This window comes from Coregonus clupeaformis, chromosome 24 (assembly GCF_020615455.1).
Source record: "Coregonus clupeaformis isolate EN_2021a chromosome 24, ASM2061545v1, whole genome shotgun sequence".
NCBI classification, from domain to species: Eukaryota; Metazoa; Chordata; class Actinopteri; order Salmoniformes; family Salmonidae; genus Coregonus; species Coregonus clupeaformis.
Window position 1 is genome coordinate 52,672,989 of NC_059215.1, and position 23,865 is coordinate 52,696,853.

A 23,865-nucleotide genomic window follows, 5' to 3' on the forward strand; every position below is an offset into this window, starting at 1 on the left:
AGTCGCTCTGGCTAAAGACTATAGTGGTATGTCCAAATCCCATTCTGAGTCCTGCCGGCTGTGTCTCCCTGTGAACAGCCAGGGAAGTGTCTAAAAGTAATCTCACTCCAGTCACATCTCTTCCCTGTGTAGGATCAGACAGGCTGAAAGTGGGGTCACATCTCTACCCTGTGTAGGATCAGACAGGCTGACAGAGGGGTCACATCTCTGCCCTGTGTAGGATCACACAAGCTGACAGTGGGGTCACATCTCTGCCCTGTGTAGGATCAGACAGGCTGACAGTGGGGTCACATCTCTGCCCTGTGTAGGATCAGACAGGCTGACAGTGGGGTCACATCTCTGCCCTGTGTAGGATCACACAAGCTGACAGTGGGGTCACATCTCTGCCCTGTGTAGGATCAGACAGGCTGACAGTGGGGTCACCTCTCTGCCCTGTGTAGGATCAGACAGGCTGACAGTGGGGTCACATCTCTGCCCTGTGTAGGATCAGACAGGCTGACAGTGGGGTCACATCTCTGCCCTGTGTAGGATCAGACAGGCTGACAGTGGGGTCACATCTCTTCCCTGTGTAGGATCACACAAGCTGACAGTGGGGTCACATCTCTGCCCTGTGTAGGATCACACAGGCTGACAGTGTGTGTGTGTACTGTATGTGTGTACAGTAAGTGTATTGGAATGTATGTGTTGCAGCAGTGAACCTGGGACATCCAACGGACTTCATAAGCTGAGTCGTTTGGAACAGCTGGAGCCAGAGGAGTCACTGGACAGAGAGGACCCCCGAGAATACTGCCATGGTCCGTTATGACTCCACATTTACATTTTGGTCATTTAGCAGACGCTCTTATCCAGCTCGACTTACAGGAGCAATTAGGGTTAAGTGCCTTGCTCAAGGGCACATAGACAGATTCACCTAGTCGTCTCAGGGATTCAAACCAGCTACCTTTCGGTTACTGGCCCAATGCTCTTAAGAGCTAGGCTACCTGTTGCCCTACCTACCGCTATACTCACTCTGTCTTTCTCCTTCCATATCTTGCTGTCATAGTCTGTTGACATACAGTAAATACAGCAGTTCGAGGTGTAACAGCTATTTGTTCTCACACTGTATGTTTCAATAGGGGGGTACCACCCTGTTCACATTGGAGACACCTTCAACAGGAGATACCAGGTTCTGTCTAAGTTGGGCTGGGGATACTTTGCCACTGTTTGGCTCTGCTTGGACCTCAGGTACATTCACTATGTTGCTGTGTGAGCATATACTCAAATATCCCCTTCTTGGCATATAGAAAATGCTGCAGTGTGAGTAAAACGAAGCTCTGTGTGTGAAGGTTGGGCAGACGAGTGGCCGTGAAGGTTTTGAAGAGTGGAGAAGGATTCACACAGGCTGGGCAAGATGAACTGACTCTGCTACTTTGTGTGAGTCTCTTCTTCTCCCTTTCTGATTTTTCACGTTAGGTTATTTACTTCCTCCTTCATCACTTTCTCGTCCTCACCCCCTAACGCCTCAGTAATAACTAGTTTTACTCTTAGTCCCCCTCATGTTATTTATCTTTCTCTGCCAGACTTATTCACACCCACCATGTTTTCAAGGTTCATTATTTTTTACAAGTTCTCGGTCAGTATAGTCCGGACTCTGAGCCTGACCTCTCTCACCCCCCTCTCCCTCAGGCCAGTGGTCCCACTGCCCGTCACCCCCACAGCCGGAGGATAGTCCAACTGCTGGATGAGTTCAAGATAGCTGGGGTCAACGGAGTCCGTATCCTTCCCCAGACTGCACAGTCATCACACAAACGCATGCACACACACACACACACACACACACACACACACACACACACACACACACACACACTATCTGACAGTCTCACAGTCAAAGTTCACAGTGTTTGGTTCCTTGACCTCCTGTGTGTAGACGTATGCCTAGTGCTGGAGCTGCTGGGACCAGACCTCTGCTGTTGGCAGGTCTGTTTTGGAAACCCAGGGCTATCGCTGTCTTGGGTCAAACAGGTCATTGCTCAGGTAAGAGAGTGACAGAGTTCATAGGAGGAGATAAGGAGAAACGTCATTATCGATATCACCACACTGTCTGGATGCATCTTTAGTTTGATGCAGGAGTTGTTTCAGGTTAACAGTGCCATCACTCTCTCCCTGTAGGTTCTGCAGGCGTTGGACTACCTGCACACTCAATGTAAAATCATCCACACAGACATCAAGCCTGAAAATATACTGCTATGGATGAAGGAGCAGATCCCAAAACAGACAGCAGGGGGCAGTGCATGTCCTCCATTCCTTGGGGGAAATGCCAAGTCAAGGAGTAGAGCAGGTAGTGTTCACTGTTCAGCTACATAATAGAGCCCCACAGTGGAGGTGTCATAATACCCATAAAACCTAGCGGTCAAACAGAGAAATGGTTCCAATCGTTTTTCCACCATTCATTTTTCCCATAGGTAATTTTAGGAACACTTAAAATAAGGGCTGTGTTTGTGTAGGATTACCCTGGCGTGACGTTTTGATAAGCATGTAAATCTCTCTCGGACACTGTGACTTTTATCAATATATGCAGCTCTATTTACTGTCAGATTCTAAAATGCTACCAAAGTAGACATCATGCAAGACTACAAATCCCTGCAAGCTCCTGCACGCCATCTCTAGATGACACCTTTGCTAACAGGTATTGTGTCAATTTAAAATTTAAAACAAAAGACAGTTCAAAGAATTGTCAGTTTAAAGAAATGTAGCCAATTTATTCATTGCTAAATTGAGCTAACATTACATAGTTAATCCAGATATTCTTTTTTAAACTATTTTTAATTTTTTTATTAGGAGGTAGATCAGCTTTAATATTGCAGATAGATTGTAACTTCCATCAATGTAATTGTCTGTATCACTTCCAATCCCCCATATGTTATTTTTTTCTCGCATATATACATATATAAAATCCCCTATGGGAAAAATTAATGGTGGAAAAACGATTGGAACCATTTCCTTGTTTGACCGCTAGATTCTATGGGTATTATGACTCATACTGTGGTACTCTATGTTCTAGAACTCTGTAAGGTCATATGACTATTTAACTACAGATGTTCTAGAACTCTGTAAGGTCATATGACTGTTTAACTACAGATGTTCTAGAACTCTGTAAGGTCATATGACTGTTTAACTACAGATGTTCTAGAACTCTGTAAGGTCATATGACTGTTTAACTACAGATGTTCTAGAACTCTGTAAGGTCATATGACTGTTCAGCTACAGATGTTCTAGAACTCTGTAAGGTCATATGACTGAGTATTGTTCACCTACAGATGTTCTAGAAATCTGTAAGGTCATAGAATTAGGAATTAGAATACTAATTATTTAGAATAGTAGAATAGTAATTTAATAGGCTCTCTATGGACTGAATACTGTTCAGCTACAGATGTTCTAGAACAGGGTTTCCCAAACTCGATCCTGGGGCCATCCCTGGGTGCACGTTTTGGTTTTTGCCCTAGCACTACACAGCTGATTCTAATATCCAACTCATCATCAGGCTTTGATTATTTGAATCAGCTGTGTAGTCCCTTGTACTTGATCATTAGTGTTCAGCTACAGATGTTCTAGAACTCTGTAAGGTCTTATGACTGAGTACTGTTCAGCTACAGAATTTCTAGAACTCTATAAGGCATGTGTCAAACTCATTCCACGGAAGGCCGAGAGCCTGCGGGTTTTCACTCCTCCCTTGTATTGATGAATTAAGGTCACTAATTAGTAAAGAACTCCCCTCACCTGGTTGTCTAGGTCTTAATTGAAAGGAAAAGCCTGCACACACTCGGCACTCCGTGGAATGAGTTTGACACCTGTGCTGTAAGGTCACACTGTTCAGCTACAGATGTTCTAGAACTCTGTAAGGTCATGACTGAGCGGACCAGATGATACATCTGTTTACTGCACATGACACTTTACTGAAGGCTAGTATTCTGTTTCTATGTCACCTTTAGATTTAGATGTACTGTGTATTCTGCCTGTTTGTCACTTTACTGTGCCTAGGATGCTGTTGAAGTGTTTAAATCAGATCATAAGCCTCTACTGCATGTTGTTTATCTCTTACTGTCTATTCAGAGAAGGAGCTGGTGACTCCCATCAGTCTGAAGGAGGTCACAGTAAAGATTGCTGACCTGGGAAGCTCCTGTTGGGTGGTGGGTATTGATCAGTCAGTAATAGCGGAGGTGCATAAAATTGACGGCCCCCATGCATTTCTCACAAATGGCTATTTTGCTAATTTTGACGTATTTTATATTGATCTCCATTACTCTGTTTTTTTATCGTCATTAGCACAGTATGCATCGGTGGCTGCTTCGCTTGATGTATTGTTGTCTCTGCCTTCTTGCCCTTTTGTGCTGTTGTCTGTGCACAATAATGTTGGTACCATGTTTTGTGCTGCTGCCATGTTGTGTTGCTACCATGTTGTTGTCATGTGGTGTTGCTACCATGCTGTGTAGTCATGTGTTGCTGCCATGCTACGTTGTTGTCTATGGTCTCTCTTTATGTAGTGTTGTGGTGTCTCTCTTTATGTAGTGTTGTGGTGTCTCTCTTTATGTAGTGTTGTGGTGTCTCTTGTCGTGATGTGTGTTTTTGTCCTATGTTTTTATTTTTAATCCCCGTCCCCGCAGGAGGCCTTTTGCCTTTTGGTAGGCCATCATTGTAAATAAGAATTTGTTCTTAACTCACTTGCCTGGTTAAATAAAAAATTAATAAATACATGATCCCAATTTTAGCTCCAATACGAGGCCAATTTGAAAAATGTGATTGTGTTGGTTTATTGGCACATTGAACCATGTTGCGAATTATAATCTAAAAACTCTGTGGATAGTGCTAAAACAATGACGTCATATCTGAATTCCGACATCTTTATGAACCGTTGCCGTTGCTGAACCTCCGTTCATACTCAGTAGTTGGTTCCAAAATAAGAGGGACTAGTGTGGAATACTGCCCTGGGATCAGAACTGTATTTACACTGTGCCTTTGCTCTGTGTGACATTCCAGTACAAACATTTCTGTGAGGAGATCCAGACCCGTCAGTACCGCTCACTAGAGGTTCTATTGGGCTCTGACTACGGCCCACCAGCAGACATCTGGAGTGTAGCCTGCATGGTGAGAGACACAAACACCACACAACCACCACACAACCACCATCACTAACAACACTTATAGTCTGCATCTGTTTGCAGCTTCACTGAAGTACAACCATGATCTCTCCGGTCTCCTCTGATTCACTTGGATCATTTACCTCTCCTGCCGTTTAGTTACTCTTCCAGTCTACAAATGTACCCACCCCACTAGCACTAAACTTAGTAGATGCCACTGCAGAATAGTTCCTGGCAATTCAATTCTTCTTCTTTTTATTCTAGGCTTTTGAGTTGGTCACTGGAGATTCATTGTTTGAGCCCAGAGCTGGGAAGACCTTTTCCTTAGAGGAAGGTATGTTGATATTAGGCGTGGCAAATATTGACACAGGATTCGATGGAGATAACATTGTGTCCACTTTGTGACTTTGCTTAATTGTTTATCCATTGAGGTTTCGGTTCTGTTTCCTCCAGACCACATCGCTCACATAATAGAACTTCTAGGCAAAATCCCAGCAGCAGTCGCCTTGTCTGGCAAATATTCCATTGAGTACTTCAATCGCAGAGGTGAGTGAAGGACATTGCTTATTCCAACATAGAGAAAGGACTCTTTGATGTGACGAATCATAGTGTTTTAGTTAAGACAAAACTACAAGAAATACTTTTTCTTTCCAAGTCAAAAAGCTTCCTTCTATTTACCTCCTCTCTCTTTCCTCTGCCTCCTCTCTGTTTCACCTCCTCTCTCTTTCCTCTGCCTCCTCTCTGTTTCACCTCCTCTCTCTTTCCTCTGCCTCCTCTCTGTTTCACCTCCTCTCTGTTTCACCTCCTCTCTCTTTCCTCTGCCTCCTCTCTGTTTCACCCCCTCTCTCTTTCCTCTGCCTCCTCTCTGTTTCACCTCCTCTCTCTTTCCTCTGCCTCCTCTCTGTTTCACCTCCTCTCTCTTTCCTCTGCCTCCTCTCTCTTTCCTCTGCCTCCTCTCTGTTTCACCTCCTCTCTCGTTCCTCTGCCTCCTCTCTGTTTCACCTCCTCTCTCTTTCCTCTGCCTCCTCTCTCTTTCCTCTTCCTCTATGTTGCATGGTCTCCCAGGTGAAATGCATCGTATCGGGGTGCTGCGGCCCTGGGGTCTGTATGAGGTGCTGGTGGAGAAATACCACTTCCTGCTGAAGGAGGCCTCTCTGTTCTCTGACTTCCTGTTGCACATGTTGGACTTCCAGCCCGAGAGGAGGGCCAGTGCTGCCCAGTGTCTCCTGCACCCATGGCTTAGCTCCTGAGCCCTGGTCTTGGAGACCTGATAGTCCCGCCCATGGGGACCACACGGAGCCAACTTGATACCAAGTTAGTAGATACATGTGTTATGTTAGTGGACCTGCAGAAACAAACCGAGTGGTGCTCAATCACTAAGACTAGGGGAGGATATACACTAGAAATGTTTGCCTATTGGCCCCATGCCAATGCTCTCTGTGGAATGTAATATTTTATGTACATTTTTAAAGTAAGACTACATTTCTTCTGATAAATGTATGGAGCATTTGATTATATATAAAGCAGTGGAGGCTGGTGGGAGAATCTATAGGAGGATGGGCTCATCGTAATAGCTGGAATGGAATTGAATAAATGGAACGGTTTCAAACAGATCATACATATGGAAACCACATGTTTGACTCCATTAATTCCATTCCAGCCATTACAATGAGTCCATCCTCCTATAGCTCATCCCACCTGCCTCCACTGCTGTAAAGTGTAATGAATGTATGATGTATAATCTTATACAAGTATTGTATGATTTGCTTAAATGTAGAGCTTGTGCTCAGCCTTTCCACAGCTGTGCTGCACAGTGCACTGCGCAAATTGTGCTATATTTTAAGCTCTTTTTTTTTTTTTTACAAAATTCAATAAATCAAGTATTGCTAAAAATCTATTGTTTCCATTGTCTCTTTTGGGGAACACCTGCATGTCTGCAAGTCCGGGCTCTGGCTGGGCCACTCAAGGACATTCAGAGACTTGTCCCGAAGCCACACCTGTCTTGTCTTGGCTGTGTGCTTGGGGTCGTTGTCCTGTTGGAAGGTGAACCTTCGCCCCAGTCTGAGCTCCTGAGCGCTCTGGGGCAGGTTTTCATCAAGGATCTCTCTGTATTTTGTGCCGTTCATCTTTCCCTCGATCCTGACTAGTCTCCCAGTCTCTGACGCTGAAAAACATCCCCACAGCATGATGCTGCCACCACCATGCTTCACCGTAGGGATGGTGCCAGGTTTCCTCCAGACGTGACACTTGGCATTAAGGCAAAGAGTTCAATCTTGGTTTCATCAGACCAGAGAATCTTGTTTCTCATGGTCTGAGAGTCTTTAGTTGCCTTTTGGCAAACGCCAAGCGGGCTGTCATGTGCATTTTACTGAGGAGTGGCTTCTGACTGGCCACTCTACCACAAAGGCCTGATTGGTAGAGTGCTGCAGAGATGTTGTCCTTCTGGAAGGTTCTCCCATCTCCACAGAGGAACTCTGGAGCTCTGCCAGAGTGAACATTGGGTTCTTGGTCACCTCCCTGACGAAGGTCCTTCTCCCCCGATTGCTCAGTCTGGCCGGGCGGCCTGCTCTAGAAAGAGTCTTGGTGGTTACGAACTTCTTCCATTTAAGAATGAAGGAGGACACTGTGTTCTTGGGGACCTTCAAAGCTGCAGAAATTTTTCGGGTACCCTTCCCCAGATCTGACTCCTGAGTGGCGCAGTGGTCTAAGGCACTGCATTGCAGTGCTAGCTGTGCCACTAGAGATCCTGGTTCGAATCCAGGCTCTGTCATAGCCGGCCGCGACCGGGAGACCCATGGTGCGGCGCACAATTGGCCCAGGGTAGGGGAGGGAATGGCCCGCAGGGATGTAGCTTAGTTGGTAGAGCATGGCGTTTGCAACGCCAGGGTTGTGGGTTCGATTCCCACAGGGGGCCAGTATGAAAAAGAATGTATGCACTCACTAACTGTAAGTCACTCTGGATAAGAGCGTCTGCTAAATGACAAAAATGTAAATCTGTGCCTCGACACAATCCTGTCTAGGAGCTCTACAGACAATTCCTTCAACCTCATAGCTTGGTTTTTGCACTGTCAACTGTGGGACGTTATTTAGACAGGTGTGCACCTTTCCAAATCATGTCCAATCAATTTAATTTACCACAGGTAAAGTTGTAGAAACATCTCAAGGATGATCAATGGAAACAGGACGCACCTGAGCTCAATTTCGAGTCTCATAGCAAAGGGTCTGAATACTTATGTAAATAATGTAAATATTTATTTTTAATACATTTGCAGAAATTTCTAAAAACCTGTTTTCACTTTGTCATTATGGGGTATAGATTGATGAGGATAAAAATATATTTAATCAATTTTAGAATAAGGCTGTAATGTAACAAAATGTGGAAAAGGTAAAGGGTCTGAATACTTTCCGAATGCACTGTATATATTTTAAGCCAGCCTGATTGGGTGGGCCAGTGTTCAATATGGCAGGGCCTCTGCCCAGTCCTGCCATGGCTTTGCCTCTGGTTTGTGCGCCTCTCTTGTCACATGCAATTATTTTAGATGTATTTGGAATAAAATAATGTACACTGCTCAAAAAATTAAGGGAACACTTAAACCACACATCATAGATCTGAATGAATTAAATAATCTTATTAAATACTTTTTTCTTTACATAGTTGAATGTGCTGACAACAAAATCGCACAAAAATTATCAATAGAAATCAAATGTTTCAACCCATGGAGGTCTGGATTTGGAGTTACCCTCAAAATTAAAGTGGAAAACCACACTACAGGCTGATCCAACTTTGATGTAATGTCCTTAAAACAAGTCAAAATGAGGCTCAGTAGTGTGTGTGGCCTCCACGTGCCTGTATGACCTCCCTACAACGCCTGGGCATGCTCCTGATGAGGTGGCGGATGGTCTCCTGAGGGATCTCCTCCCAGACCTGGACTAAAGCATCCGCCAACTCCTGGACAGTCTGTGGTGCAACGTGGCGTTGGTGGATGGAGCGAGACATGATGTCCCAGATGTACTCAATTGGATTCAGGTCTGGGGAACGGGCGGGCCAGTCCATAGCATCAATGCCTTCCTCTTGCAGGAACTGCTGACACACTCCAGCCACATGAGGTCTAGCATTGTCTTGCATTAGGAGGAACCCAGGGCCAACCGCACCAGCATATGGTCTCACAAGGGGTCTGAGGATCTAATCTCTGTACCTAATGGCAGTCAGGCTACCTCTGGCGAGCACATGGAGGGCTGTGCGGCCCCCCAAAGAAATGCCACCCCACACCATGACTGACCCACCGCCAAACCGGTCATGCTAGAGGATGTTGCAGGCAGCAGAACGTTCTCCACGGCGTCTCCAGACTCTGTCACGTCTGTCACATGTGCTCAGTGTGAACCTGCTTTCATCTGTGAAGAGCACAGGGCGCCAGTGGCGAATTTGCCAATCTTGGTGTTCTCTGGCAAATGCCAAACGTCTTGCACGGTGTTGGGCTGTAAGCACAACCCCCACCTGTGGACGTCGGGCCCTCATACCACCCTCATGGAGTCTGTTTCTGACCGTTTGAGCAGACACATGCACATTTGTGGCCTGCTGGAGGTCATTTTGCAGGGCTCTGGCAGTGCTCCTCCTGCTCCTCCTTGCACAAAGGCGGAGGTAGCGGTCCTGCTGTTGGGTTGTTGCCCTCCTACGGCCTCCTCCACGTCTCCTGATGTACTGGCCTGTCTCCTGGTAGCGCCTCCATGCTCTGGACACTACGCTGACAGACACAGCAAACCTTCTTGCCACAGCTCGCATTGATGTGCCATCCTGGATGAGCTGCACTACCTGAGCCACTTGTGTGGGTTGTAGACTCCGTCTCATGCTACCACTAGAGTGAAAGCACCGCCAGCATTCAAAAGTGACCAAAACATCAGCCAGGAAGCATAGGAACTGAGAAGTGGTCTGTGGTCACCACCTGCAGAACCACTTCTTTATTGGGGGTGTCTTGCTATTTGCCTATAATTTCCACCTGTTGTCTATTCCATTTGCACAACAGCATGTGAAATGTATTGTCAATCAGTGTTGCTTCCTAAGTGGACAGTTTGATTTCACAGAAGTGTGATTGACTTGGAGTTACATTGTGTTGTTTAAGTGTTCCCTTTATTTTTTTGAGCAGTGTATTTAAAATGAAAGTACTTTGGAATGTATAATATTTGACAATGACACCAATTTTAATTAGAAAATGTTTCTTAAAATGCATCAGTTGTCCTGATACATCTTGGGGATCCAACACAACAGCACCATCTAGTCTAGTGCATAGTTATATTCATTCAACAGCAGTGTCTTTGAAGACCCCATCTGTTCTGAGGCAATCCATGGTGACAAAGTTTTTGTGGACCCGCATGGTATCGCTCTCTTTCTCTTTACCTGTTTCCCACATGGTATCCCTCTCTTTCTCTTTACCTGTTTCCCACATGGTATCCCTCTCTTTCTCTTTACCTGTTTCCCACATGGTATCCCTCTCTTTCTCTTTACCTGTTTCCCACATGGTATCCCTCTCTTTCGCGCCATACAGCAGTGAGCATACGTTTGGTTTTCTCTACATTTATCAAAACTGTTTCTATAGGAGATAAGACTTTGAGATAACACTGAGTGTACAAAGTCGCTCTGGATAAGTCGCTCTGGATAAGAGCGTCTGCTAAATGAAAAAAAAACAAAATGAAAAAAAAACACCTGCTCTTTCCATGACATAGACTGACCAGGTGAATCCAGGTGAAAGCTATAATCGCTTATTGATGTCTCCTGTTAAATCCACTTCAATCCGTGTAGATGAAGGGAAGGAGACAGGTTAAAGAAGGATTTTTAAGCCTCGAGACATGGATTGTGTATGTGTACAACTCTGAGGGTGAATGGGCAAGACAAAAGCTTTAAGTGCCTTTGAACGAGGTATGGTAGTAGGTGCCAGGTGCACTGGTTTGAGTGTGTCAAGAACTGCAACGCTGCTGGGTTTTTCAAGCTCAACAGTTTCCCGTGTGTATCAAGAATGGTCCACCACCCAAAGGACATCCAGCCAACTTGACAGAACTGTGGAAAGCTTTGGAGTCAACATGGGCCAGCATCCCTGTGGAACGCTTTCGACACCTTGTAGAGTCCATGCCTCGACGAATTGAGGCTGTTCTAAGTGCAAAAAGGGGTGTGCAACTCAATATTAGGAAGTCGTTCTTAATGTTTTGTACACTCAGTGTATGATTATGTTGCTACCTAGGGGCACGGAAGGTCAGTTTGAAGAAAGTTGACTGAATATGTGCCCCCAGATGGTGACATAATCATTTCGATATATACGTGAAACAATTCTTGAGGATTAACTAAGGCTTATTTTCATTGTGCTCCTCAAATAGTCCTTTTATCTGCTTGTTTATCTGTCTAGCTCTTACGGTTCAATTTGGACCCAAGAAAGAGGTCATCCTGGCAGGATACAAGACGGTCAAGCAAGCACTGGTCAACCATGCAGAGGAATTTGGGGAAAGGGGCGTCACCCGCATGTCCACAGATACCAACCAAGGATATGGTAAACAATTAGGAATAACTGATTTTTGGATAGTTGACTATTTCACTTATGCATTATCACACATTGTTTCCTTGAGATAATTCCAACTCCCTTTTTTTTCACAGTTATTCTGTTTGCCATTGGAGACTTGTGGAGAAAGATGAGACGCTTTTCCCTGATGAACCTTCGGACTTTGGAATGGGCAAGAAAGGGGCAGGGGGTTTGAATTCTTTGAAGCCCAGTTCCAAGGCATGGTGGACAGGGCCAATGACAGCCTACGCCTTACAGGTTCTGCATCTATTCAGGTACTGTTTTCACATTCACTCTAAAGTTCTCATAGAATATAAGTATACTGTACTCAAAACATTTAATTATTCACATTTACTTATTTGTACGGTGAGATAATAATAATAATAATAATATGCCATTTAGCAGACGCTTTTATCCAAAGCGACTTACAGTCATGCGTGCATACATTTTTGTGTATGGGTGGTCCCGGGGATCGAACCCACTACCTTGGCGTTATAAGCACCGTGCTCTACCAGCTGAGCTACAACATCTTTCCATGGCTGGGCCCGTGGATAAATAGTCGAATGCTGAAAGATGTTGACAGCAACCAGAAGGATGTAAAGGAGCTGGCCAGTGGAATGAAGGAGACTCTTAACCTTCAGATGTGTAGACGACTCGTTCCTTGTTCAAAAGCAGAAAGAGAAGGTATGCCTTTTCAACCTCATTGTCTCCAGCACTAACACAGTCTATTGATGAACTCGTGGATACCATTTTTATGTCTCTGTGTCACGTATGAAGGAAGTTCGAGGTACTTTCGTGAGCCAATGCTAACTTGCATTAGCACAATGGCTGGATGTCTATGGGTATCAATTGAGGCTTAACAGATGTATGCTGTGCCAAGATTAGGCCTTAACTCAGTCATACAGGCCATTGCTGGACATAAATAAAGGTCAAAACTGTGGTAGCTGGACTTATATCTATCTATCCAGGCGGAGCGGTAAACGATGCTTGTAAATGTGAAAGACGCCTAGCCGAGCCGAAGAAAATAGGAATCTGCTCGATAGCACTTTCCAGACAGGAAGCAAAACTCTGAAGCGGAGTTCGACAAAATAGAGCTGATTCCTATTTTCTCTGCCTCCGCTATGCGTCATTCACATGCAGATCCCCGTAAGCAGATACCCATAGACTTCCAGTCATTGCGCTAATGCTAGTTAGCATTGGCTAGCAAAACTACCTCTGACTTCCTTCAAGTATGGAAATATGTAGCTATGATACGTTCCTAGACGATTTCCTGATTTCAGTGACGGACCACTTAGAAGTTAAATCATAGGAATTGGGTCTTTGTTACCCACTGATAGAACATAGGCTTTCACCAAATTGACAGGAGTTTCATGATTTGGATTTCTGGGTTTGGATTATTCCTTTAAGTACTCATGTGTTACCCATGAATCAGGAAATAAAGACTCTCACTATCATGAAAACAACCTGATATCTTCTGTGACCAACCTGCTTGCTGCTGGTACTGACACCACAGTGACAACCCTTCGATGGGGTCTGAGGTCAAGTGCACCCACATACATTGTAAGTTCACGTAGGGACCATTACTTTACTTGACACCCAGTGTCATAACACATTAGGACACGGTCAATAACCATGTCATAATATGTCATAACATCTGACATAACTTGTCATAACCTGTCATTATTTGATCATAACACTGTCATGACCCATATATTTACACCTGTTGTGACATACATTGCGCTATTTTATGGCTGGTCATCCCAATATTACACTTTATATACATCACAGAAGGCTGAAATATATCAAAACCATTTAACATAGAAACACCAGATTTTCTACGGATGTAAAAAAAAAAAAAAAGTTTATAATTATGAAATTATGAAAAATATTAATAACATTTAACCTTGAGGCCACTAGGTCATTTGACTGCAGGAAAGGGCTACACTGCATAAAAACCGTCTGAGACCTTTTACATAGTGACACAAAACACAGAGACAATTAAGGTGTTAGCCGTAAACATTGGCAAGAGGCCAACCTAAAACACAGGTCATTGAACTGACACCAGGCTAAAGATCATTCAGATTAATATTTCACCTCTGGTTTATAGGAACATTGGCACTGTCTTTTTTCCACATCGGTTCCCAGAGGAGATAAGCATGGTCATAGGAAGTCGTCAGGCCTTGGTAGAGGACAGGAAGAACCTGCCCTACACTGATGCAGTGATCCATGAGACCCAGAGACTGGCCAACATTGTACCCATGTCCATCCCTCACACCACCACTCGAGAGTCCTGGTTGTCCATATTTTTGTCTGATTAGTCAACATTAGGGTAAAGACATCCTGAATCAGCTAAAATATATAAACACAGAGAACAAAGAATTGTTGACCATAGAGGTTCCCTTTTGATGTTGAGTTATTTGAGTTGCATGCACTAGCGTCACAGAGAAAAACCTTGGACCTGACAAAAAGATGTCAGAGGTGATTACTGTCATTCTGAATACACAAGTAACAGCTCTCTTCCAGTCTCTCACTGCAGGGGACGTCTGTGATTCTTCTATGCCTTTTATGCAGGTGCATTCATTTTAACATATACATTGACATTTTGTTGGGCATGGAGAAGGGAAATCAAATTGAGAAATCAAAGCAGCTTTTTGGACAGCTTTCATTTTATTATTATTATAATTATGATACATATTTTAATCTCACTGGGGTCACCCTCGCAGGTCGTAGGGTGTGTCTAGGAGAGGGTCTGGCCAGGATGGAGCTCTTCCTTTTCTTCACCTCCCTCCTGCAGAGATTTTGTTTCTCTCCTCCTCCCGGGGTAACAGAGGATGATCTGGACCTCACACCATCCCTGGGGTTCACCCTCACTCCTTCACCACACCAGTTGTGTGCTGTGAGCAGTGTCTGAGATGAGAGTCTGGTCCCAATGTATATTACACACGGCTTTAGACCAACATAAAAAGGTTATTGTTATTGCAGATTGATACAGTGTATTTTGAAAAACATATGTGAATGAGCAGTAAGTCCCTTTGGATAAAAGTGTCTTTAAAATATCTCTTTTGAATTGTCAGAATGTAAAATGTGAATATATTAAAACATCAACAAAAAAAGTGTATTAGTGAGCGGGATTGGCCAGTACTGATATCAGTGTAAGTGTCCAATTTAGGGTAAGGACCAATAGACACACACAGCCTTTATGTAGGGACCTTTACACTGAATAAAAACCGTCCGTGACCTTTTATATAGTGACACAAAACACAGAGACAGGTGTTGCCAGCTCTAAACATTGGCAAGAGACCGACTTGAAGCACAGGTCATTGAACCGATACCAGGCTAAAGATCATTCAGATGATCTCTCTGTTCCTGTGTTGGGTCTTTGCTGACTTTGTTTTAAATCTATACAACAGATCACTATTAATAAATTGAATGACAAAATATTTAACTGAACTGGTGAAACTGAATTTTTTCTAGACAACCACACTGAGCCACGCCTTAATAAAACATTTGTTTGGAAACTGTTGTCTGCCTCTACTTTGTAACCCGCCTGTCCAAACCAAAGTCTAAGAACCTGTGTGTGGCTCGAGTCAGAGCTCTCTATACTCAATGGCATTCACATAGGGTGGTGTAGGAAGCACCCTGTTACAGCCGAAGCAAACACACAGAGCTATTGCGTAATCCCCAGGTTGTTCCTCATTCTTTTTCCACTTGTCTGCAGTTCTATTCAGTGTTTTATCGAGGGTGTAATAAAGAGGAACATCTCTCAGGATGAGGACAGGCATAGTGACCTTAGCTAAAGTATGATCAGACCATGCTATCATTTAGTCAATGATCTGCAGGGAATGTGCTGTGTAGCCTTGGCAGTTTTACTATTGTGTGTGTTGGCCTAGACACCTAGCTCCTCCCTGGAGGCAGTCCCTTCCTCTACATAAGAAGAGCTCCATAGGCAGGCATCTCAATGGGCAGGAAGTTCTTAGAGAGTCATTGTTGTGTATGAGCACAAGCGGTCTCTCTTTTTAGCCCAGTGTAAGGTGTAATAGCTCAGATCGAGGATGTCTCTTATGGAGGGTCTTCTCCTCCAGGCTCCCAGCACAGTGACACTGGTGGGGGCTGTGCTGTTTCTGCTGGTCCTCTACCTCCTCTCCTCTGGATCCAGCTCTGAGGAACACGGAAAGGAGCCTCCAGGACCCAGGCCGCTGCCCCTAATTGGTAACTTGCTCCAGCTGGATCTCAAGAGGCCCTACCAGACTCTCTGTGAGGTGAGATTTTAATGTCAAAAGCTTGCTTGCTTGAACTATTCAATTTCAAGTACCTCCTTTCAAGGTATTGACTCACAGTACCCAGCTAGCACATTTGGTTTCTTGGAAGTTGTGGGAACGTATGTTTTTGGTTTCATATTGGTTGTGGGAACGAAGCCATACGTTTCCTGACCGGTAAAATGTAACGTTTTTTAAACGTTCAGAGAACAGAAGGGAACATTTTGCGGAAAATATTGGTTATCTTGAGGGTTTTTTAAGAACTTCCTTAAAAGTTGCACTGAATGTTTCAATAAGACATTTAATAACACTGCTAACTTATTTTGTGTTAGCTTTTTTGAATTCCAAGCACAGACAGGACACATGGAATTTCATTTGCATTAATCTTGAAAACACATTTCTTTTTTAATTGTGACACAGCATCAATGAGATTCAAACCTATAATTTTCTGTTCTCTATCTATGGAATTGGTCCACAGCGTCACCAGGATGGAGCTAGCATGCCATGTTTTTTTAATCATACAAATCTGTTAATTTTAGTCTATTCAAACAGACCCCATTTAAAGGAAACAAGCACTCATTAAGATTAGCTGTGGCCGAACAGTAGGTGCAGCCAACACACCCGAACACATTTAACAAGATAGAGGATAGAGAGAGTTTTGTTGATGCTGAGAATGGAATGTATGTTTATAAATAACATTCTTATAACGTTCTCTGAACGTTATTAAAGTTTTCTTGTGGTTTTTATGGAATGTTTTCTTAATGTTCTCAGAACAATTTGAGAACATGACTTTAAATAGAACAATGAGGAAACAAAATAAAACGCATGCTTTTTTGTTTGTATTATCTTTTACCAGATCTAATGTGTTATATTCTCCTACATCAATTTCACATTTCCACAAACTTCAAAGTTTTTCCTTTCAAATGGTATCAATAATATGCATATCCTTGCTTCAGGTCCTGAGCTACAGGCAGTTAGATTTGGGTATGTCATTTTAGACGGAAATTGGAAAAAAGGGTCAGATCCTTAAGAGGTTAAACCAGTTTGAGAACGTTCCTGAACATTACCAACATTTTAATTAAATGTCACCATGTTTGAACTTTTAGGAAACATTCTGTTAAAGTCATGAAATACCAATAAAATAACGTATTTTTTGTCAAGTTCCTTAAATGAAGGGACAATGTTCGAAAGCCAAGCAGCTATACTGCACCATTCCGAGAAAGATGTGGGAAGGTTGTTTGCAGAATATCCATATGACAACCACGCTCTCACCAAGCGCTAAGAAACATGGTTCTCAGAACGTTATGTGCTAGCTGGGTATTTAAATTATCAGTCATTCATTTCTGGAAGGTAACACAAAAAACTTGTCTGTCAAACATTGACCTCAGAAGTTCATACTCTCACATTTTACGAGGCATTTGGCTTTGAAAGGAAAGGATCTTATCTGTCTAAACCTGGCCTTTCGGCTTATTTCATGTTTTACAGCTGTCCAAGAAATATGGCTCGGTGTTCACAGTTCACGTTGGACCCAGAAAAGTGGTCGTTCTTACAGGATACAAGACAGTCAAGCAAGCACTGGTCAACCATGCAGAGGAGTTTGGGGACAGGGGCATCAATCATATGTTTAATGAAATAAACAAAGGACACGGTAATGTCAGATAACTTAACTGATTCTCAGGCCTACTACATTGCAAACCTTGACAATGGACAGTTAAGTAGGCATGCTTGGTGCCAGTGGTGGAAAAAGTACCCAACTGTCATACTTGAGTAAAAGTAACGATACCTTAATAGAAAATGTCACCCAGTAAAATTCTACCTGAGTAAAAGTCTAAAAGTATTTGGTTTAAAATAAAATATACTTAAGTATCAAAAGTAAATGTAATTGCTAAAATGTACTTAAGTATCAAAAGTAAAAGTAAAAGTATGCACACATGACTGTAAGTCACTTTGGATAAAAGCTTTGGATAAAAGCGTCTGCTAAATGGCATATTATTATATTATTATTTCAAATTCCTTATATTAAGCAAACCAGACACCACCATTTTCTTGTTTTTAAAATTTACGGATAGCCTGGGGCACACTCAGACATCATTTACAAACAAAGCATGTGTGTTTAGTGAGTCCGCCAGATCAGAGGCAGTAGGTGTCACGCCCTGGCTCTGGGGACTCTTAAATGTTGAGCCAGAGTGTGAATTTGCTATGTTTAGTTTTTCTATGTTTTTGTTCTAGATCGTTTGATCTATGTTGGCCAGGGTGGTTCCCAATCAGAGACAGCTGTAGCTCGTTGTCTCTGATTGGGGACCATACTTAGGCAGCCTGTTTTGCACTAGTCTTTGTGGAATTTTATTGATCCGTAAAGGTTTGTTGTGTTATAACCTCAGGATTTCACGTATCGTGTTTTTGTCGTTAAGTACGTTAAATAAAAGTATGTACGCTTATCACGCTGCGCCTTGGTCCGTGTCTTCAGTCGACGATCGTGACAGTAGGGGTGACCAGGGATGTTCGGTTGATAAGTGGGTGAATTTGACTATTTTCCTGTCCTAATATGCATTCAAAATGTAACGAGTACCTTTGGGTGTCAAGGAAAATGTATGGGGTAAAAAGTATAATATTTTCTTAAGGAATGTAGTGAAGTAAAAGTAAGTCGTCAAAAATATAAATAGTAAAGTAAAGTACAGATACCCCAAAATACTACTTAAGTAGTACTTTAAAGTATTTTTACTTAAGTACTTTACACCACTGCTTGGTGCCATACTGTAAAAACCAACAACAATATACACAATGCTCTTCTGTGTTCTAACAACCCCAAATATCTGATATAAAATATGAAGAAAAAATCTGATTTTGTATGAAACCTGCTACTTCCATTAATGTGTTCTTCTTAAAATAGATTTGTATTCCTTTAAGAATGTCACTCAACTACTACATCAGAACAATTTTGTTCTACTGTACTTTTTTATAGGTATTGTATTTGCCAATGGAGATTCATGGAAAGAGATGAGACGCTTTGCCCTGACAAACCTTAGGGACTTTGGAATGGGCAAGAAAGCGAGCGAGGAGAAGATCATTGAAGAAATTCGCTACCTGACTGAAGTGTTTGAAGAGCACAAGGGTAAAAGTTTGATGTTCTTATATCAATAACACAAGAAAAATAAGTCTTCATCTTGTCTCAGTTTTTCTCATTTCAAGTCTGTTGTTGCTCTTTGTCACAGGTAAAGCATTTGATACAACCCAGCCAATTAATTATGCCGTCTCCAACATCATCTGCAGCATTGTGTACGGCAGCAGGTTTGAATACTCTGATCCCCGGTTCCGACGCTCGGTGGATCAAGCCAATGAGGCCATCCAACTTGGAGGATCTGTTTCAATACAGGTACGATACGGTGCTTATCATGTTTACTTTGAGAACAATGACAGACTGGTCACACTAGACTCAATTAGTCCAAGTATAATATATACAGAGTTCATTCTTGCGTTGCTTTTTATTTAAAGTTGTACAACATGTTCCCATGGTTGGGCCCATTGCTGAAGTCCAGGACCCGTATCATTAAAAATGTTACCAACAACCAAGAGGAGATGATGGAGCTGGTGAGGGGGCTGAAGGAGACTCTCAACCCTCAGATGTGTAGAGGCTTTGTGGACTCGTTCCTTGTCCGAAAGCAGACCCTGGAGGTATAAAGAGTTATTACAGTTATAAACATGTCATTTCTTGGAGTGAATAACTAGGGGGTCCGGGGAGATGATTTAGAAATACCTGTTCTTGTTTACTGAAACATGACCTGTGTTTGTTGTTTATGTATTAAAAGGAATCAGGCAACATGAACTCTCATTACCACAATGAGAATCTCATACAGACAGTGGCCAACCTGTTTGCTGCTGGTACCGACACCACCGGGACAACCCTGCGCTGGGGTCTGCTGCTCATGGCCAAGTACCCCCATATACAGGGTAAGGATTGATACTCACACACTCACCTGACAAACACGTTGTACAGTGAATTCGGAAAGTATTCAGACCCTTTCTTTTTTGTTAAGTTACAGCCTTATTCTAAAATAGATTAAAACAGTTTTTTTCCCTCATCAATCTACACACAATATCCCCAAATGACAAAGCAAAACCAGGTTTTTGGAAATGTTTGCAAATGTATTAATAATAAAAAAAACAAATATCACAGACCCTATACTCCATACTTTGTTGAAGCACCTTTGGCAGCGGTAACAGCCTTGAGTCTTCTTGGGTATGACGCTACAAACTTTGTACACCTGTATTTGGGGAGTTTCTCCCGTTCTTCTCTGGAGATCCTCTCAAGCTCTGTGAGGTTGGATGGGGACCATCACTGTACAGCTATTTTCAGGTTTCTTCAGAGATGTTAGATCGGGTTCAAGTCCGGGTTCTGGCTGGGCAACACGTTGGAAGGTGAACCTATGCCCCAGTCTGAGGTCTTGAGCGCTCTGGAGCAGATTTTCATCAAGGATCTCTCTGTACTTTGCTCCGTTCATCTTTACCTCGATCCTGACTAGTCTCCCAGTCCCTGCCGCTGAAAAACATCCCCACAGCATGGTGCTGCCACCACCATGCTACACCGTAGGGATGGTATTGGCCAGGTGATGAGCTGTTTTCCTCCAGACGTGGCGCTTGGCATTCAGACCAAAGGTTTCTTGGTTTCATCAGAACAGAGAGTCTTGTTTTTCATGGTCTGAGAGTCCTTTAGGTGCCTTTTGGCAAACTCCAAGTGGGCTGTCATGTGCGTTTTACTGAGGATTGGCTTCTGTCTGGCCACTCTACCATAAAGGCCTTGTTGGAGGAGTGCTGCAGAGATGATTGTCCTTCTGGAAGGTTATCCCATCTCCACAGAGGAACTCTGGAGCTCTGTCAGAGTGACCATCAGGTTATTGGGCACCTCCCTAAACAAGGACCTTCTCCCCCGATTGTTCAGTTTGGCCGGGCGGCCAGCTCTAGGAAGAGTCTTGGTGGTTCCAAACTTCTTCCATTTAACCTCATGGCTTGGTTTTTGCTGTGACATGCACTGTCAACTGTGGGACATTATATACACAGGTGTGTGCCTTTCCAAATCATGTCCAATCAATTGAATTCACCACAGGTGGACTCCAATCAAGTTGTAGAAACATCTCAAGGATGATCAATGGAAACACGATGCACCTGAGCTCAATTTTGAGGCTCATTGCAAAGGGTCTGAATACTTATGTAAATAAGGTTTTACTTGCTGTAAATGTTGGCAAATTTCCCACTCGAATCACAGGTCTTTGAATTGAATTAACAGATACATGCTTGTCCCTCCCTCTGGATAAAGATCATTCAGATTTTATAGTGTCTTTGTCCCTCCCTCAGGATAAAGATCATTCAGATTTTATAGTATCTTTGTCCCTCCCTCTTTCTTTGTTTTCCAGACCGGGTCCAAGAGGAGATAAGCAGGGTCATAGGAAGTCGTCAGGCCTTGGTAGAGGACAGGAAGAACCTGCCCTACACTGATGCAGTGATCCATGAGACCCAGAGACTGGCCAACATTGCACCCATGGCCATCCCTCACACCACCAGCCGAGACATCACCTTCCAGGGATACTTCATCAAAAAGGGGACTGATGTGTTTCCTCTGCTGACGTCTGTCCTGCGAGATGAGAGCGAATGGGAGAGCCCTCACACCTTTAACCCCGCCCACTTTCTGGACGAGGAAGGTCGATTCGTCAAGAAGGATGCCTTCATGCCCTTCTCTGCAGGTGAGTCCCACTGTTTTTTAATACTATCATTCAGCAATTAACTACATCTGATATCCTTCTATGGTGCTCAGTTAACTACATCTGATATCCTTCTATGGTGCTCAATTAACTAAATCTGATATCCTTATATGGTGCTCAATTAACTAAATCTGATATCTTTCTATGGTGCTCAATTAACTAAATCTGATATCCTTCTATGGTGCTCAAATAACTAAATCTGATATCCTTCTATGGTGCTCAATTAACTAAATCTTATATCCTTCTATGGTGCTCAACTAACTAAATCTGATATCCTTCTATGGTGCTCAATTAACCAAACCTGATGTCCTTCTATGGTGCTCAATTAACTAATTCTGATATCCTTCTATGGTGCTCAACTAACTAAATCTGATATCCTCATTGCTTTGACTCAAATAGAGTTGAGGGGATGGAAATGATTTTGTACCAACGTGGAATAGACATTAAATTGACGTCTGTGCCCAGTGGGAATATTGATATTTGTCAACTATAGGAACCTATAGTTATCTATGTTATTATATAGTTACAGATCTATTGTCCTCATGTTGCTTCCTCATATTCCTCTTCCAGGTCGTAGGGTTTGTCTAGGAGAGGGTCTGGCCAGGATGGAGCTCTTCCTTTTCTTCACCTCCCTCCTGCAGAGATTTTGTTTCTCTCCTCCTCCCGGGGTAACAGAGGATGATCTGGACCTCACACCATCCCTGGGGTTCACCCTCACTCCTTCACCACACCAGTTGTGTGCTGTGAGCCGGGTCTGAGATGAGAGTCTGGTCCCAATGTATATTACACACGGCTTTAGACCAACATAAAAAGGTTATTGTTATTGCAGATTAATACAGTGTATTTTGAATAATATATGTGAATGAGCTGTAAGTCCCTATGGATAAAAGCGTCTGCTAAATGGCATATATTATCTCCATCAAGTTGTAAATATTAAGGTAAATATTTATGTTGTTTGATTTCAAATCAAATCAAATTTTATTTGTCACATGCACCGACTACAATAGGTGTAGACCTTACCGTGAAACGTTTACTTACAAGCCCTTAACCAACAATGCAGTTTTAAGAAAATAGAGTTAAGAAAATATTTTCTAAACTAAAGTTAAAAATTAAAAATGTAAATAAGTAACACAATAAAATAACAATAATGAGGCTTTCTAGAGAGGTACCTGTACCGAATCAATGTGCGTGGGTACAGGTTAGTTGAGGTAACTTGTACATGTAGGTAGGGGTAAAGTGACTATGCATAGATAATAATAGCGAGTAGCAGCGGTGTAAAAACAAAGGGAGGGTCAATGTAAATAGTCCGGGTGGCCATTTGATTAATTGTTCAGCAGTCTTATAGCTATAGCTTGGGGATAGAAGCTGTTAAGAAGACTTTTGGACCTGGACTTGGCACTCCGGTACCGCTTGCCTTGTGGTAGCAGAGAGAACAGTCTATGACTTGAGTGACTGGCGTCTTTGACAATTTTTGGGTTCTTCCGCTGACACCGCCTAATAGATAGGTCCTGGATGGCAGGAAGCTTGGCCCCAGTGATGTACTGAGCTGTACGGGCTACCCTTTGTAGTAACTTACGGTCGGATGCCGAGCAGTTGCCATACCAGGCAGTGATGCAACCGGTCAGGATGCTCTCGATGGTGCAGCTGTATAACTTTGAGGTTCTGGGGACCAATGCCAAATCTTTTCAGTCTCCTGAGGGGAAAAGGCATTGTCGTGCCCTCTTCATGAATTTCTTGGTGTGTTTGGACCATGATAGTTTGTTGGTGATGTGGACACCAAGGAACTTGAAACTCTCGACCCGCTCCACTACAGCCCCGTCGATGTGAATGAGGGCGTGTTTGGCCCTCCTTTTCCTGTAGTCCACTATCATCTCCTTTGTCTTGCTCACGTTGAGGGAGAGGTTGTTGTCCTGGCACCACACTGTCAGGTCTCTGACCTCCTCCCTATAGGCTGTCCATCATTGTCGGTGATCAGGCCTACCATCGTTGTCAGCAAACTTAATGATGGTGTTGAAGTCGTGCTTGGCCACGCAGTCGTGGGTGAACAGGGAGTACAGGAGGGGACTGAGCACACACCCCTGAGGGGCCCACGTGTTGAGGATCATCGTGGCAGATGTGTTGTTGCCTACCCTTACCACCTGGGGATGGCCCGTCAGGAAGTCCAGGATCCAGTTGCAGAGGGAGGTGTTTAGTCCCA

At 43.3% G+C, this 23,865-nt stretch overlaps 2 protein-coding genes and 1 pseudogene across 3 annotated transcripts in view; all 3 read left to right on the forward strand.

The window, feature by feature from the left end:
* LOC121537819 (SRSF protein kinase 2) overlaps nt 1–6,712 on the forward strand; it is a 9,841-nt gene extending 3,129 nt beyond the window's left edge. Inside the window, exons 2-12 of one of the 2 annotated variants that reach the window (XM_041845421.2) lie at nt 691–794; nt 1,116–1,224; nt 1,326–1,413; nt 1,666–1,753; nt 1,910–2,016; nt 2,152–2,320; nt 4,093–4,169; nt 5,017–5,124; nt 5,382–5,451; nt 5,571–5,663; nt 6,183–6,712. In XM_041845421.2, coding sequence (XP_041701355.2) covers nt 691–794; nt 1,116–1,224; nt 1,326–1,413; nt 1,666–1,753; nt 1,910–2,016; nt 2,152–2,320; nt 4,093–4,169; nt 5,017–5,124; nt 5,382–5,451; nt 5,571–5,663; nt 6,183–6,367 — 1,198 coding nt within the window. In that variant the 3' untranslated portion in view covers nt 6,368–6,712. The remainder of the gene's footprint in view (nt 1–690; nt 795–1,115; nt 1,225–1,325; nt 1,414–1,665; nt 1,754–1,909; nt 2,017–2,151; nt 2,321–4,092; nt 4,170–5,016; nt 5,125–5,381; nt 5,452–5,570; nt 5,664–6,182) is intronic. The other variant, XM_041845422.2, reaches the window with a different exon arrangement.
* A 4,621-nt stretch (nt 6,713–11,333) lies between these two features.
* LOC123481823 lies at nt 11,334–11,999 on the forward strand (annotated as a pseudogene).
* A 3,607-nt stretch (nt 12,000–15,606) lies between these two features.
* Nucleotides 15,607–22,694, forward strand: LOC121537821 (cytochrome P450 2K1-like). Its single transcript, XM_041845424.2, has 8 exons — nt 15,607–15,918; nt 17,401–17,563; nt 18,878–19,027; nt 19,128–19,288; nt 19,408–19,587; nt 19,722–19,863; nt 21,324–21,650; nt 22,239–22,694. Exons 1-8 carry the CDS (start codon nt 15,712–15,714, stop codon nt 22,424–22,426), a joined length of 1,518 nt encoding a protein of 505 aa, XP_041701358.1. The 5' UTR covers nt 15,607–15,711; the 3' UTR covers nt 22,427–22,694.
* Nucleotides 22,695–23,865: the final 1,171 nt, after the last annotated feature.

Excerpts from the sequence above, each read along its gene's own strand:
- LOC121537821 (XM_041845424.2), top strand. The coding sequence starts at position 15,712 with ATGTCTCTTATGGAGGGTCTTCTCCTCCAGGCTCCCAGCACAGTGACA. Across the intron at positions 15,919-17,400 it reads CCTACCAGACTCTCTGTGAG|CTGTCCAAGAAATATGGCTC; the intron begins GTGAGATTTTAA and ends CATGTTTTACAG. Across the intron at positions 21,651-22,238 it reads CTTCATGCCCTTCTCTGCAG|GTCGTAGGGTTTGTCTAGGA; the intron begins GTGAGTCCCACT and ends TTCCTCTTCCAG.